The sequence below is a fragment of the Myxine glutinosa genome, chromosome 13 (assembly GCF_964187855.1).
Source record: "Myxine glutinosa chromosome 13, kmMyxGlut1.1, whole genome shotgun sequence".
Lineage (NCBI taxonomy): Eukaryota > Metazoa > Chordata > Myxini > Myxiniformes > Myxinidae > Myxine > Myxine glutinosa.
The window spans coordinates 29,265,615-29,282,620 of NC_136273.1; the positions used below are offsets into that span (position 1 = coordinate 29,265,615).

Sequence of the window (17,006 nt, forward strand, 5' to 3'; positions counted from 1 at the left end):
ACCTGCATAGAGTTTTGGACTTTTGGAGATTACCCATCACAATATTTAAAATTATCTCATTCCTTCAACTCAACACTGAAGAAGAACAAGTCTTCGTTCGTATGCACGTGTGTCAGCATCGGTTCTTGTAGCGGCACCAATGGTGCCAGCGACAGCTCGCCTACTCTTTGTAAAGGTCACTGTGGGATCTCTAATGTCCACCAACTAATGCTAGCAGATGGGACACCCGTTTAACATCCGTCCGAGGGACGGCACACAGTGATGAATGACCCTGCTTGTGAAACACCAGGATGACTATATAGCAGGGCCGGGATTTAAACCCAGGCTGTACAGCTCAAAAGGAAGTGCACATACTTCTGGGGCCAACCTGCCAGTCCTAGACAAGAAGTAATGAAGGAATAATCAATTACTGAAAATGCTCCGTAAGTGGTCAAATGGACATGGATGCATTCTAACAAATGTGCATGGATGTTCACTTGATTTTTAAAGGTCAACCAGTCAAAACAAACCAGAAAGAGAAAACACATTTTTACATTCACTCGTTAGAAACAATGGAGATAAACCAGGGATTAAAAACAAACAAAAATAATCATACGAATAAAAATCAGGAAGGGACTGCAAATGGTAAATGGGGGCAGGTAGGGGTGGGGAGAATGGGAGGCATTACACAGGTGAGAGAGAGTGGAGGAAAAGGAAGCCATATGAACCTGTGCAGTACTCTTACCTATACATACCACTAAAATCAATGAGGTGTTTGACAGAAAAAAAATGAAAGACAAAATATGGATGAGAAATCAATACAACCAGAGTTGAAGCCCTCTTTTAATGTCAGACTCCCCAAGCAGTCTCTTCATCCCATATATTTCGTCAACAAAGCACACACTACCGCACATGCCGACAAGTCCAAGAAAGCATCGAGGTGAAAGGGAAACCGAGTCAATCATGTGCCTTCCTTTGATATACCCACCCCTCTTGATGATAAATTAGCAGTGGAAGCCGAGTAGATAATTCATTCGGAGATGCCAATCTGCTATCCCATCTTCATGACACCAAACTGAGTTTCTCAAAAAGAAAAAATATAAATATCACAGCATTCAGAGCTCCTCTGTTCCGTCACACATTCCGGCCTGCTCATCTCTCCAGGCACCAAAAAATGTGCAGCTCACCGGGTGGAGTGAGATGGTTCAACCATTCCTCTTGTCAACTGGGAAGAGATTGATTAATTCCCTCAGTGCTAGGCAGATTCTTTCTCCAAATCGATGAGAATTCTGCACACCGCCATTGGGGAAAACACCAAAACATGACACAATTCCATCCCTCGCGCAGGCCAAACAAGAAAAGGAATCCCTGAAACAAGATGAAAGTCTGCGGCTCGTGGCATTGGGAAAGCTCAACATGAGGAACTGAAAGAACGAGAGTGGAAGAAAGTTTTACCGTTTCTTTGCAGGAGAACTTGCTTGATATGTGAAAGTTGATGAGGTTTTCTCCTATGATTATGTAGGAGACGCCGTAGCCATCATCTGCTACCTGCAAATCACAAAGACAAGACAGGAGAGAAAAGAAAATCCAAATTAAATAATACATAATACAATGTTAAATATTACACATCGTGATCTCAGTTCCAAAAAAACAAACAACTAGAAAGTTCATAGTACATCTTACCCCACAGTCTTGAGAAAAAGGACATGGGAAGGGCACCCAAAAGTCAGTGAAAAAACCCTCAAAAGTCAGTGAGTGAAAAACCCTCACTTTTTATTTGGACGAAGTTAGGTCAGGGCATTGCATCGCTAGGCGCCACCACCAAGAGGCAGAAAAAAGTGATGACACCGAGCAACAAATTGGAGCTGCTCGATCGCTTTCGAAAGGAGAGAGTGCGGCCTCTGCAGGCAGGCATTATGGCGTCAACGAATCCACCGTTCGCTATATATGGAAGAACGAGAAGGCGATTCATGAGAGTGTTTCAGCGAGAGCTGCATTGAGTACGAAGGTGGTCATCCATGTCCGGGATGTCCACAAAGAAAGGATGGAGAAGGCTCTCAGCATATGGATGGAGGACAACACGCAGACGAGGGACTTCATGCTGAAAACCTTGATGCTGAACTGTTCCCTGAACCCGCTCACAGAGGAGGAGTTGGAGGCCATTACAAAGGTTTCCAAGGAGGAGGAGGCAGGCAGTAATGAGAAAGAGGTGCCGAGGTCCAACCTCACAGTCCACTTCCTGGCCGAGGTGCTGCAGGACATGCGGGCGATTGCCGACAGGGTGCAAGATGCTGACCCAGTCATGGCGCGGTACCTCAAGTTCAAGAGGGGCTTGGATGATGTGTTGCTCCCTTACAAAGAGCTACATTGAAACCTGCGGCAATCTGTTTGGCAGCTCTCCATTACACATTTCTTTCACCCTGCTCCCTCCACCTCCAGACCAGCAGCGCCTTCTCCTGCCTGTCCTGCCTGTCCTGCCGCCCTCTCAGCGTCCTCACAAGCGTCCTCACCAGCGTCCTCACCTGTCTCTCCCTTAGTGCACGAATTTGCAGCACAATAATCTGGGTTATCCTCAAAGTTCGAAGAATGAATGGGATTTTAATTCATCACCATCATAATCATCATTTGAAAAGTTGCGTGCGTTTGTAAAATAAAAATTTGAAACGGTAAATGATGGTGTTGTTTTTTTGTTTTCACGGAAAGGTATGGTTAAGCACTTTTACTAAACTGTAAGCGCATTCCTTCAATGAATTGGAAATGGTACCTGGTGTTGTGGTTTTTTTTTTTAAGTTGTAAGCATTTTTTAATGAAACTGTAATCATGTGCATTTGTGGTCGAAAACATTTTAAACTTTAAAAAAATTTCCTCTATGAATCAGGAACCGCCGGGAACCGATAGCCATTTGGGAATATCTTTTATATCATCTTATTTAACACATTTAATTAGTTCTTCGTGCCTGTTGTTTGTGTCCGTTATGACGTCCCCAAAAACAGGAAGTTTCCTGTTTGGAATGATTTTCAATTGTTTTTGACTGCCACAGAGACAGACAGGAAGACAGACAGACTGAAGCCATTGCTTAACCCCCTCGGTGTGCATGTGCGTGCGGAACGAGATGCCGCACAATTTTGCCAAATTCAGAGTCAAAGTACTGCTAAACTGCAGGTTTTTGGAAGTGCAACGAAGCCGATTCGTGTTCTACAGTTCAAAATATGACATTTCATAAAAATAAAAAAAAGCATGTACTTCCTCGATCATAGATTGAGAGACACACAGACAGAGTGAACCAATTGCTTTTCTCCACTTTACGCTACATGTGCAGGGTAGTAATAATTAAACTAATATTTCTGAACTAAAAAGAGTGCAGTAATTATAGAAAAGATGTAGGAACTCACTTGACAAAGCTTACAATGCATATATAACTAAAACCTCAAAATGCAAAACCTGTCTGCATCTGCTTTGTACTCAAACTAAACTTGATGAAAACAACAAAAAAGTTAAGTTTTATTTACCAATATTTTCTCCATATTCTCATAATAAAGGTTTGCTGAAAATTTGATGAAAAAATCTCAAATGGTAAAAAGGTTGTGGTCTGGACAGACAGTCGCAGAATTTCAAAATCCCCATCCCCCGCTAATGAAAAACTTTGTAGTTCTAATTACAGTTCGATAAAAGAGATACCTTTATTTAATGGTGATTTGGTAGGCAGCCATGGTATTAATGCACCACAGAACACAACATTTTTTAAACCAATTTTATGGGGCCAAAGCACCTTAATCAAATAGAAGCACTTTGGGTGGTGTGTACATTGAGCAAATAGAGCGGAGGAGAAGGAAGGGTAAAGAGGAGGGAGAGGAGTGTAAGAAGAGGTGAGGTAAGAGGAAGAAAGAAGAGTATGACATGAGGTAAGAGCAAAAGGAAATGGAGGTAAGGGGAGGTGGAAAAGGCAGGAAGTGGTTAATTTGTTCCATATGTTCTGTTGCATCCTGATCGGTTCAGTGTTCTAGCTCTTCCATGAGCCTCGACTCCATATACAAATAAATAGCCCCGTGTGGGACTGACAGTTATTTCCCCATGGTTTCTGAGAAGATTTTAAAATAAATTACCTGAATTTGAGACAAAACCACTTTTCAGCCTCTTATAAGGTGCAGATTCGGATACAACAACAACAGGCATTTTAAGGCCATTTTCCCTGCTAGAGCGGGGGTTAGCCTTGCGGGCCCCAATGAGAATCTTCTCCATTTTGCCCTATTTTCTACATCTCCCCTTGTTAACTCCCTTGTCCGCAAGGTGCAGATTCAGATGGAGAGCACAATCCCATGGGACCTTACTGTTCTGATATATCGTACCAAATTTGGTCCATAATCGGTCATGTAGTTTGTGAGGAAAATATGTTTTAGTGAATACTAGCAGGGACCCATGGAACTCTCCCTTTTTGGGGTGATGTATAGGCAATGAAGCGCTGGCTTGCATGCTCCCATTAGATTATGTATGTAAAGGTCGGGCATGGCGATTGTGAATATGACAGGTTTGACGATGTGTTCAGCCTGAACTGCATGTAAATCAAAATGCCGGTGGCGGAGTCAGTCTTCCTACTAGTGACGTCGTTGTGGTGGTGTCAGGCCAGCTGTCTAACCAATGGGCAGAAAGAGAGAAACAGACGGACAGAAAACTGCCGCTACTTTAATACATAGATGAGGGAAGAGAGTCTGTGGCCCCTTTCCAGAGGAGATACGGCCATGAGGAGCACACCTTAAGGTTAGGGAATGGTTACGATGCCGCAAGGCCAGCTTTGGCTGGATCCGGTTGTCACTTTCTCAGAAGAGTTTTTTTTAATGAAATACCTATATTTGGAGCAAAATCCCCCTTTTACCAACTTTAAATGGGTATATCCGGATGGGGAGAACAACCCCATGAGACCTTACTGTCCTGATGCATTGCACCAAATTTGGTCCGTATCACTTAAGGTGGTTGTAAAGAAGATGTTTTAGTCAAATTTTAATGGACAAAAGGTTGGCCGGAAAGCCGAACACTGAGACCCACTCTGAGGTTATTTCAGAGAAATAACCCAACTAGACATAATATGACGTTGCAACGTCGACCAATATGCCTCCGCCCACATTAAATCTTTGCTTACTCTGACTTTGACCAAAAACAAAACCTCAAGACCATTTGACCTCAATATCTAATCTGTATATACAGTGCCATCAGAACGTATTCATATCCATTGACTTTTTTCACATTTTGTTGTGCTACAGCCTGAATTTAAAATGGATTAAATTGAGTTTTTTGTCACTGGTCTACACATAATACCCCATAATGTCAAAGTGGGTTTTCTTTTAGACATTTTTACACAATTATTGAAAATGAAAAACAGAAATATTTAATTTACACAAGGATTCAACCCCCTGAGTCAATACTTTGTATGCATTTGGCAGCGATTACAGCTTCGAGTCTTCTTGGGTATGTCTGCATCAGCTTTACACACCTGGATTTGGGGAGTTTCTCCCATTCTTCCTTGCAGATTTGGTGTATCCTGGTGTTGGCTTAGCGGTTAGGGTGCCGGCTTGGGATCCTAGGATCCTGGGTTCGAATCCCGGTCGATCGCTGAATTAACGCCAGGGGGGTTGACTCAGCCTGTCATCCCTCCGAGGTCGGCAAATTGAGTACCAGCTTGCTGGGATGAATGATCACGGTGTATACCCCGATTTAGAATAGGTACACCGTATCCCTGCACATCATAAGAGCGTGACCAAGGGTTGGCGTCAGGAAGGGCATCCAGCCATAAAAAATTGCCTCAAACAGGGAACCATGATTGTCATGGGGCCCGCAAGGCTAACCCCCGCTCTAGCGGGGAAAAATGGCCTTAAAACGATCATTCTTTTTATATTCTTCCTTGCAGATTGCGAAAATGGCCTTAAAACGATCATTCTTTTTATATTCTTCCTTGCAGATTGCTCAAGCTCGGTCAAGTTGTATGGGGCGTGTCGGTGAACAACAATCTTCAAGTCTTTCCACAGATTTGCAATGGGATTCAGGTCTGGGCTTTGGCTGGGCTACTCAAGGACTTTCATGTTCTGGTTCTGAAGCCATTCCAGTGTTGCTTTGGCTGTATGCTCGGGTCATTGTCCTGTTGGAACGTAAATCTTCACCTCAGTCTAAGATTTTTTGCACTATGAAGCAGGTTCTATTCAAGGATTTGCCTGCATTTGGCTCCATTCATTGTTCCCTCTATCCTTACAAGTCTCCCAGTCCATGTTGCTGAAAAGCATCCCCATGGCATGATGCTCCCACCACAATGCTTCACGATAGAGATGGTGTTAGATGCATGATGAGCTGTGCTCGGTTTCTGCTAGATGTAGTACTTTGCATTCAAGGCAAGGAGTTCAATTCTCATCTCATCGGGCCATATAATATTTTGCCTCATGCTCTGAGTCTTTCACGTGCCATTTTGCAAACTCCAGGTGTACTGTCATGTGTCTTTTTTCAGGAGTGGCTTCCGTCTAGCCACTCTTCCATAAAGCCTAGATTTGCGAAGTGCTGCAGAGACTGTTGTTCTTCAGGCAGGTTCTCCCATCTCAGCCATGGAACTCAGTAGTTCTGTCAGAATGGTCATTGGATTTTTGGTCACCTCCCTGACGAAAATCCTTCTTGACCGGTTGCTCAGTTTGGTCGGATGGCCAGCTCTAGGAAGAGTCTGGATAGTTCCATATTCTGCCAATTTCCTAATGATGGAGCTCACTGTGTTCTTGGGAACTTTAAACACTCTATAAATTGTTTTATACCCTTCCCCAGATCTATGCCGCCTCAAAATTATATCTCGGGAGTTATATGGCCAGTTCGTTGGACTTAATGGTCGAGTTTCTCCTCTGACATGCACTGTCAACTGTGGGACCTCATATAGAAAGGTGTGTTTCTTTCTAAATCATGTCCAATCAATTTAATTGGCCACAGGTGGACTCCAATCAAGTTGTAGAGACATCTCAGGGATGATCAAAGGAAATTGGAAGTATCTTGAGTGTCATAGCAAAGGGGTTGAATACTTACTGAAGATGACAGCTGCGCAAGGGGCTGCACACAGCTCTGTGCCATGATAAAGGCACTTTTTAGTGCTAAAAGGATTTGCGAGACCACAGTTACCAGCCACAGAGTTTCAAGATGGAGGATTTGTAAATTTCGATCTCATTAAAAACCCAACAGACTAATTTGATCAAAGACTTAATGTGGGAATTTTACATTACACAGACACAGGCAAAGCAGGAAGGACAGGATTGTTAATAACACTCGAGCTATGCGTGATAGCTGCCATGCTGTATCAATGTACCGGGCCAAATCCTCCTCCACCTGCCACATATTCCGATCGCGTCCTCAGGTCCAGTAGTTGTGTTTGCTGCTGTGGCGTCTGGCTGGTGGAGAGGCGCCAGGGTTGGGACAACACCTGCCGGGCAGAGGTGGACATCAAGAGGCACAGCAAAAGCTTTGAACAGGTGACTAGGATGAACAGATATGACTGGAAAAGAACTTGAGAAGCAAAAGGAAGCAATAAACCTAATGGGTGCAAGTAAAGGTATGAACAAAGTGGATAAGTATTAGTCATGGGGAATACATGAACAAATGGTGAGATATATACAACAACAACAACAACAACAACAACATGCATTTTAAGGCCATTTTCCCTGCTAGAGCGGGGGTTAGCCTTGCGGTCCCCATGACAATCTTCTCCATTTTGCCCTATTTTCTGCCTCTCTCCTTGTTAACCCCCTTGCCCGCATTTCTTCTTCCACCACCTTTACCAAGTCTTTCTCGGTCTTCCCCGTCCTCTACTTCCTTCTACATTCATTTCCATCGCTCTTCTCAACCAGTCACTTTCATCCTTACTCAGCACATGACCAAACCATCTCAACCTGTTTCTCTTCACAGCATCAATCACAGGCTCTATTCCCATCATCTTTAGCAATTCATCATTTGTCTTCCTCACTCTCAACGATACTCCGCACATCCACCGAACCATTCGCATTCCCACCCTTTCCAGCCTTCGTTGCTGCTCTACGTTCATTACCCATGTCTCGCTCCCATAAATCATAACACTTCTCACACATGCAGCATACACCTTTCCCTTCAGCTTCAACGACACTCCCCTCCTCATCAGCACGCCACTCAGTTCCCGAAACGTGATATATGGTGAGATATATGGATGAGAAAATAAGGTGCGAACAATGTTTGGTTAGATGAGGTATTAACAAAACACCAGGACATATTCAAGAAAAGTCTGAAGTTGAGGAAAACTGACTGAGGAAAGGTGACTGTACCTGACTGAGGAAAGGTGAGTCGACGCCGAGGTAACGGGAGACAACGTAAAGACAGAAGAGATGTCTGTCTATACCAGCACCCGTCATGGCGAGCCGGTACAATGTCTGATGATGCTCACTCGCTACTCGGAACAATGCCAGTCTTTGTTCTCGCTGTGCCACACAACAGTTGGCATCATATAAACCCATCATCCAAAGAAGGACAAACAAATTAATGAGAGAAATACAAATAAAGGAATAAAATGTGTGTCGGCATACTAAGAGCATAGCATACTTTGCACATCATTTTCAATCTTCCAAAGTGTATCAGGACAAATTGGCACAAGGAATAGGAGATCTTGAGCAGTTGGAGGAAAGTCCTTAAAAAAGGTTATACTGTTGCTATAATCTCTCCGAATGACCTTTTCAAATTGACTTGTTTGCTTTTTCCCGTCATGAGCACATGATCCGCAACACTGGGATTCCAGAATGCAATAAAACATACATTTCATTTTCCAGTCTCATAATGTCCTTGTAACTTAATGTAAGAATACACGATGTCAACTAATGTCTTTGTTCTGCAAGTAGTATTTACAAGCTCTTCCATATACCCAAATTCCATAAACGTAAACTATAAATTGTCATTAATGCATCAATCCATATGTCTCCACCCGCATTAGATGTCAACACACCGTTATGTTTGGTCTCAATATATATATATGAGTGAGAGAGTGAGAAAGTGAGAGAGTGAGAGAGTGTGAGAGTGTGAGAGAGTGAGAGAGTGAGAGAGTGAGAGAGTGTGAGAGAGTGAGAGAGTGAGAGAGTGAGAGAGTGGGAGAGTGAGAGAGTGAGAGTGAGAGAGTGAGAGAGTGAGAGATAGAAAAAACAGAGAAGTAGAAGAAGGACAGCATCAGATGCTTCTAACTAGAGTTATGATCTGCAAAACGATTTTCAAAGAGGACATGACCGTTGACCTGTTCAATGTCAAATTAAATCAGTTCAACTTTGTATTACAGTCCATACATGTGTCAAGTATGGTTAAAATATCTTGAATGGTTAATAGGTTATCTCAGTAACACTGATTTTCAATTAAAGGGCACTTGACCTTTGACTTTTCACCTTTTGAGGCCCACAGTTCAGTTCATCAGTTCATCTTTATATTACCAAGGTTTGTTATGTTATGCCTAGTTTTGTCAAAATCTCTTTCGCGTACAAGTTATCGTGGTAACGAAAATCTGCTACTTTCATCTAAAAATCACATGACCTTTGACCCTTTGAATCTAAAATCGAATGAGTTCATCTTTGCATCATAATACACCTTTATGGCAAGTTTGGTAAAAAACGGCAAAGACAATCTGCCTCTTTCAGCTAAAGGTCACATGACCTTTGACCCCAAAATCATAACAATTCATCTTTGCATCAAAGTACATAACTGTACCAGGTTTGGTCAAAATCCCTATTGTGGTTCACAAGTTATTGTGGTAAATAAAATCTGATATTTTCAGCTGAAGGTCAAATGACCTTTGACCTTTTGAACCCAAAATCGAATCAGTTTAACCTTGTATCATAATACACCTTTGTACTAAGTTTGCTAAAAAATCCCTTCAGTAGTTCACAACTTATCGCAGTAACAACTAGAACGTCACTCAGAAGAGAGCATACCTCCCTCCGCCTGGTTGGCCATATCACTCAATTGGGAAGAATCACTTAAAAAATTAAATAATTATCATATCCGAATCCATATTCAGATCTTCACCAAAATCGAATCCATTCGGCCTTGTCACACACACAACCTGTCCAACAAGTTTCGACCAAATCCGTCCATAACGTTTTGAGATATCCTGCTCTGTATCGTTTTTTTTGGCCCGATCTCCCAATAGTGAAGAATCACTTTAAAATTCTAGTAGCCGGATCCGAATCCGGATCTTCACCAAAATCTCATCATTTCGTCCTTGTCACACACGCTACATCTCTGCCAAATTTCGTCCGAATCCGTCGACAACTTTTTGAGATATTTTGTTCACAAACAAACAGACAGGGGTGAAAACATAACCTCCATCCACCTTTGGTGGCGGCGGTATAAATTGATCACAGAAGAACCGATGCACGGACGGACAACTTGAAAACAATGCTTCCGGCGCTTGAGGCATCAAAAAAAGCACAATATATATTTTTTAAATATAGATTTTTTTTAAATTATGACTTTCTGAATTATGAAAATAAAATGAAAAGGTCTACATGAACACTGCCTTATCACAATAGCAGCTGTGGTCGGTTACCAACTTCCTGCCCAGTTGGTATCGGACTTTTAGCAACTGCCTACCTGTTGTAAACAGTTCAAACGATCTGCACTTTAATGTTGAAGTTTGAATGTGCTTCCAAAGAAGCAAAGCTTAGTAACACTGTACCCTAGTAACCCCGACATTGTTAAGCACCCAAAATTCAGGCTTACTACTCACGTACACTTTGTGACCACAATACCACTGCTTCCTGCCAGGGCTTCAAGACCGCAGCTCACTGCCAAACTCAGGTCATCTTCCATCCCAACTCGTGATCCTTTCTACCCTCACCACATCCAACCCTCTTAACATTCTCCGGGTACTCTCCATATGCTTGTTTGTTTCCCGTATTTCCACACCCCGATGTTGGTGTGGCAGTTTTTGACCCTTCAATCTTTCATTACCATGCCCTTCCACAAGTATAGATTTCGGATTAAAAATGTACGTTTATGCTTGATGAGTATAGGAAAGGTAAAGCAGGGCTAAAGTCTCTTCTTTCCATTTTCTCCCTCAATCTGCATTGCTCTTGCCCCAAAATTAATGCGCAATGGCCAAATCTCACACTCTCTCTCTCTGAAAGGACCATATGGAAACCACACTCCTCCCCCCTCTACTTTATTAACAATCCTCTTGAGGAAGTTCAGTCACTCAAACTCATTGGTCTCATTATCAGCCATGATCTTTCTCGGGAAAACGACTTTTTTTTTTTTTTTGTACACAACATCGAGGCTCGTGTAAGAGCTAACATCAATTCACAAAAAAACAACAACAAACGGACACACAAAACATGCAAAAGAGGGAGCGGGAGACAAGATGGGGAGAGAGAGAGGGAAGCACACAAGTGCAACAGCAGAGAACAGGTACAACGGAAGATCTGTGGGAGGGAGGGGGCTTTGGGGGAGGAGGCAGGGGAAGGCGGGGGGGGGGGGGGGGGGGGAGGTGTCAGAGGTATAAAACATAAAACACACGGACACACTGCAAGGACTTCCAGGAAAGAAGTTTGTATTTCAAAAAAGTGGATCTGGGGTGAATTAACGGGGGTAGAAAAGATCAAGGTTTTGGATGGGGGAAGATAAGAGATGGTGGTGAACAGCTGTTTTAAAGACCGGGAGGGAGGAGTGGGATTGAAGAGAGTGAGGGAGTTTGTTATAGAGGTGGGAGTAAAGAGGAATGAAAGAGTGAAGGTGAGCAGACAAGCTTGATTTTGGCAATTTCACCAGACGAGGGTTGCTGGCAGATCGAGTGCGACCTGCAGGAATATTTGCGGGACAGAGCACAGAGAGAGCTGGGGGAGCTAGGCCGGATAGGAGTCGGTAGAAGACAGAGACCACCTACCTGCCTGCGGTGAGTGAGTGAGTGAAAGGCCCTCAAAATCAGCTTCATCGCGGGACATTCCAATAATTCTGAAAGCTTTGGTTTCAACAGCGTGAAGCCGAGCTAGGTGTGAAGCAGGAGAACCAGCCCAGAGGGGAGAGCAGTATTCCATTGAGCTGCGGATGAAAGCCTTGTATGTAGTAAGGAGCTCAGGTGTGCCAAGGAAGGACTTCGCACGATGGAGCATGGCCAGGCGGCGACTGGCTTTGGAGGCCAGCGTGGAAATGTGGTTTTCCCAGGAAAGATCATGGCAGATAGTGAGACCCAAAAGCTTGAGTGTCAGAACTTCTTGGAGAGGATTGTTGAGAAAGTAGATGGGAGGGTTGTCCAGTCGGTCTTTTCAGAGAGACATAGTAAGAGTGTGAGATTTATCAGGATTGAAAGACATGTTCCACTTGTTTGACCAGTCTGTGATTTTGTACCGGTCTGCAGAGATGATGAGGCTGCAGACTGCTGATCTGAGGGATGAGGAATGGAGCGGCAGAGAGTGGAGTCATCAGCAAAGAGATAGAGAGGATTTTCCAGAGAGTCGGAGAGATCATTGATGAAGACTAGAAATAGCACAGGGGCCAGAACACTGCCTTGGGGAACTCCAGCCTGAACAGGAAGGGGAGATGAGAGAAATCCATTCAGGGCCACACGTTGACTACGACCAGTGAGGAAGTCCGCAAGCCATGCATGGAGATTTCCATGGATACCATAGGAGGAGAGTTTGGTGAGCAGAGCGGGGTGCCAGACCGTATTGAAGGCATGTGAAATGTAAAGGGTGACAGCTCTGATTTCCTGTTTGGCATTGAGGACCTCCATCCATTGTTGAGACAGCAGAAGCAGCATGTCCAGAGTAGAGTGACCAGATCTGAAACCAAATTGATGATCCGAGATCAAGCCATTGGAGAAGAGGAAGGATTTGATATGCGAAGCAATGATGGATTCCATGACTTTGCTGATAATTGGGAGCAGGCTGATTGGTCTGTAGTTGCAAGGATCTGTTTTTGCACATGTTTTTTGTTAAGCGGTAATGTTGGCTGATTTCCAAACTGATGGCAGATGACCTTGAGCAAAAGAGAGGGCGAAGAGAATAGAGAGAGGGTGTGAAAGAGTGGCAGAGCAGGATTTTAGCAGGGCTGATGCCATCTGGTCCAGTTGCAGACTCAGAGTCGAGGATTGATAGAAACTTCTCCACCTTGTCAGGAGAGAAGGACACAGAGTCCAGGAGCAGCTGGGTTCGACTGGGTAAGGTGGGTACAGAGAGAGATGGGTTTGGGACACAAGATTTTGAGGCAAACACAGAGTTGAGGCATTCGGCTTTGTCACGTGTGGTGTCAACTGTGTCGCCATTTGAGGTAAGGGAGGGGATGGAGGGGGAACAAACACCAGAAACAGATTTGACCAGACGCCACCAAGATTTGGAGGAAGGAGACAGGTTTGAGAGTTCAGTCTTGAGAGTAGAGAGATATTGTTTCCTGGCTCTCCTGAGGGTCGACACACACTTGTTCCGTCCTTGGTGGAAGGAACTGAGATTGCCTTCAGTTGGATTAGCCTTCCAAGAGGCAAAGGCAAGTTGTTTCAGGGCAACTGCCTCACCACAAGATTCAGTGTACCATGGACGGGAGGAAGGTTACGCTGGAAAAATTCCCAGGAAGAGTTGATTTCATAGGCAGTAGAGATGGGAGACCAGTCCAGATGATTGATGGCTGCTTGAAGACCATGCCAGTCAGCCTGAGTGAAATGCCAGACTCGTCGACGCTGAGGAGGCTCGCTGAGAATGGTCAGAGAGATATCCACTTTAACAAGCACATGATCAGAAGAACCGATTGGAGCAGAAGAAGAGCAGCAGACATTTGCAGGGAAGTTTGTCATAACCAAGTCTAAAGAGAAGATACTCCATTGACTGAGATACGGGTCGGGAAATTGACAGATTGTGTCGGTCCCAATGAGTCGCAGAAGTCCTTTGCTGAGATGCCATGGCTGGTGAGAGAGGAACCCACACCCAGCCAGCTGGCATGGTGACAGTTGAAGTCGCCACATATGAAGAAGAGAGTTGGGATGAGTGGATAGTAGTTGGTCCATGTTGTCAGACAGCGAAATGTAAATGGAGTCATCACTGTTTGGAGGACGGTACAGAACACATATGAACAAAAGGTGGGAGATGAGAGGAAACCATAGCCAGAGGTACTCCAGGGGGTGGGGTGGAGAGAGGGCAGTGCAAGGAGAGTGAGGCAGAGAGTTTTTTTTGATAGACATGGCAACCCCACCATCAGGACGAGGCTCAGGGCTATCATGCCAGAGTAGGGAGTAACCAGGAAGAGATATTAAGGAATCAGAGACATCTTGAAAGAGGAAAGTTTCTGTTAAGCAGATTATGTCTGGTTTGTCAGAAGCAACCTGTATACAACAACAACAACAACATGCATATTAAGGCCATTTTCCCTGCTAGAGCGGGGGTTAGCCTTGCGGTCCCCATGACAATCTTCTCCATTTTGCCCTATTTTCTGCATCTCTCCTTGTTAACCCCCTTGCCCGCATTTCTTCTTCCACCATCTTTAGCCAAGTCTTTCTCGGTCTCCCCGTCCTCTACTTCCTTCTACATCAATTTCCATCACTCTTCTCAACCAGTCACTTTCATCCTTCCTCAACACATGACCAAACCATCTCAGCCTGTTCCTCTTCACAGCATCAATCACAGGCAATATTCCCATCATCTTTCGCAATTCATCATTTGTCTTCCTCTCTCTCAACGATACTCCGCACATCCATCGAACCATTCGCATTTCCACCCTTTCCAGCCTTCGTTGCTGCTCTACGTTCATTACCCATGTCTCGCTCCCATAAATCATAACACTTCTCACACATGCAGCATACACCTTTCCCTTCAGCTTCAGCGACACTCTCCTCCTCATCAGCACGCCACTCAGTTCCCGAAACTTCTTCCATGCACATCTCACTCGAGCAACCGTTGCCGAGTCTGATCCACCTTCTCCATTCAGCATGTCTCCGAGGTAGCAAAATGTTTTCACACCTTCCAGCTTCACGCCGTCTCCAAGATCCAACTCAACATTTCCTCCATCTGCAGCTCCCTCTGTGCACACCTTACATTTGAATGTAGCTGCCACACTGGTAAATGACCCTCTCAGACCACTACATTTTTGATGAACCCACTCAGCGCACATTGTACATTGAATGGAGTTCACTCCGACACCCTTCCTGCACACAGCAAACGGCCACTTCCCAGTTCTTTCCACCTCACGACATGCTTTACCACTTGCCATCACCTTCGTCTTTCCGATATTCACCTTCAGACCTTTTGTCTCCATACATTCCTTCCACTTGTTCATCTTTTCCTTCAGTCCATCCATACTTTCTGCAATCAACACCAGATCATTTGCATACAACAACTCCCACGGTAAACCCTCCTTTACGTTCTGAGCCAGCACCTCCATCACAGCTACAAATAGTAGTGGACTTAGTACCGACCCCTGATGCACTCCCACCTTCACCTCAAACTCACCACTGTTCCCGTCCTTCGTCCTTACAGCTGTGCGCGCTCTTTTGTACATTGCCATCACTACTCTGATCAACCATTCCTCCACTCCTAACTTCCTCAATGCCCATGTCAATACTTTGCGTGGAACCCTATCGAATGCTTTCTCCAGATCAACAAACCCAAAAAACAACTTCTTCCTCTTCTCCATGTACTTCTCCTGCAACTGCCTCACAATGAAAAGCGCATCTGTCGTTCCTCTTCCTGGCATAAATCCAAACTGCATTTCGTCGATCTTCACTTTCTTCCTTATCCTCCTCTCCAACACCCTTTCCAATACCTTCATTCCATGCTCCAATACCTTTATCGCTCGGTACGAGCCACACTCCAGAGGGTCACCTTTCCCCTTGTATAGAGGGACGAGGGTACTCAGTTCCCAATCCACTGGAATGCGGCCTTCTTTCACCACCAGATTACAGATCTCTGTCATTCTCTTCACACCCCAACTTCCTGCTGCCTTCAACATATCTCCCACAACTCCCGTCGGCCCTCCCGCTTTTCCACTCTTCATTGCTTTTATCGCTTCCTCAACTTCCTTCTCAGTTATCTTCTCTGCCGGTCTTAAAACTGGGTTACTCTCTATGTTGCCATCCCATTCATTCTCTGTATTCAACAGCATTTCCATATATCTTTTCCATCTTCCTTTAATTCCATCTGGGTCGACAACGATTTGTCCCACTTCATCCTTCAAGCAACTCACCCCCATCACATCACACCTCTCTTTCGCTATGTGCTTTGCAATCCTGAATACTGCTTTCTGACCCTCTTCCGAATCCAAGCGTTCTCCGAACATTTTCCTACATGCCTCCTGCGCCTTTGCTACCTCTTTCTTTGCAGCCTTCCTGGCTGCCTTATAACTTTCATGCTCTGCTGTTTCTGCTCCCGTACCCTTCGCCTTCTGCCACTCCTTGAACTTCTTCCTCTTCTCGTCAATCCTCTTTCCAACTTCATCATCCCACCACCATGTTTCCGAGTGCCTCGGTGGTCCTTTTGTCCATCCACATAGCTCACCAACGGCTCCCAACAGACTAGCTTTCATTGACATCCAACCACTTTCAAGCTCAACCACATCATCCTCTACCCTACTCAGCCTCTCTTTTAATGCCTCCCTTACTGTCACCTCTTTCAACCTCCACACCTTCATTCTTGGTTGGTACTTCACCCGCCGAGCTCTCCTCGCACCTTTCACCCTTATGTCGCAGACAACCAAGTGGTGCTGTGAAACAGCCTCCTCCCCCGGGATCACCTTTGTGTCCCGGAGGTGCCCCCTATCTCGCCTACGCACCATAAGGTAGTCAACGGTTGTCGTCGACCCACCTGACGTGTATGTAACAAGCTTATTATCCTCTTTCTGGAACTGAGTATTACAAATCAACAAATCAGCTCCATCAGAAAACTCCAAAATCCTTTCACCTTCTCCATTTCTCACACCATATCCATAACCCCCATGAACTCCCTCAAAACCATCCATACTCCTTCCCACATGTCCATTCAGGTCTCCTCCCACCACAACAACTTCCTCATCTTTCACGTTTTCCATCAGCTTCT

The 17,006-nt window shown here is 44.7% G+C and overlaps 1 protein-coding gene across 3 annotated transcripts in view; it reads right to left on the reverse strand.

The window, feature by feature from the left end:
* Positions 1-467: 467 nt before the first annotated feature.
* The window catches only part of LOC137438762 (carnitine O-palmitoyltransferase 1, liver isoform), a 53,816-nt gene continuing 37,277 nt past the window's right edge, over positions 468-17,006 (reverse strand). For 2 of the 3 annotated variants that reach the window (XR_013621172.1, XR_013621173.1), the window contains 4 exons: positions 8,286-8,438; positions 7,301-7,414; positions 1,435-1,527; positions 805-1,268 (listed from right to left, as the gene is read on the reverse strand). Coding sequence is in view for 1 of the 3 variants with exons in the window: in XM_068134090.2 (XP_067990191.1) it covers positions 1,185-1,268; positions 1,435-1,527; positions 7,301-7,414; positions 8,286-8,438 (444 nt within the window). In the remaining 2 variants the exon portion in view is untranslated. Of the gene's footprint in view, positions 1,269-1,434; positions 1,528-7,300; positions 7,415-8,285; positions 8,439-17,006 lie in introns of all 3 variants that reach the window. The other variant, XM_068134090.2, reaches the window with a different exon arrangement.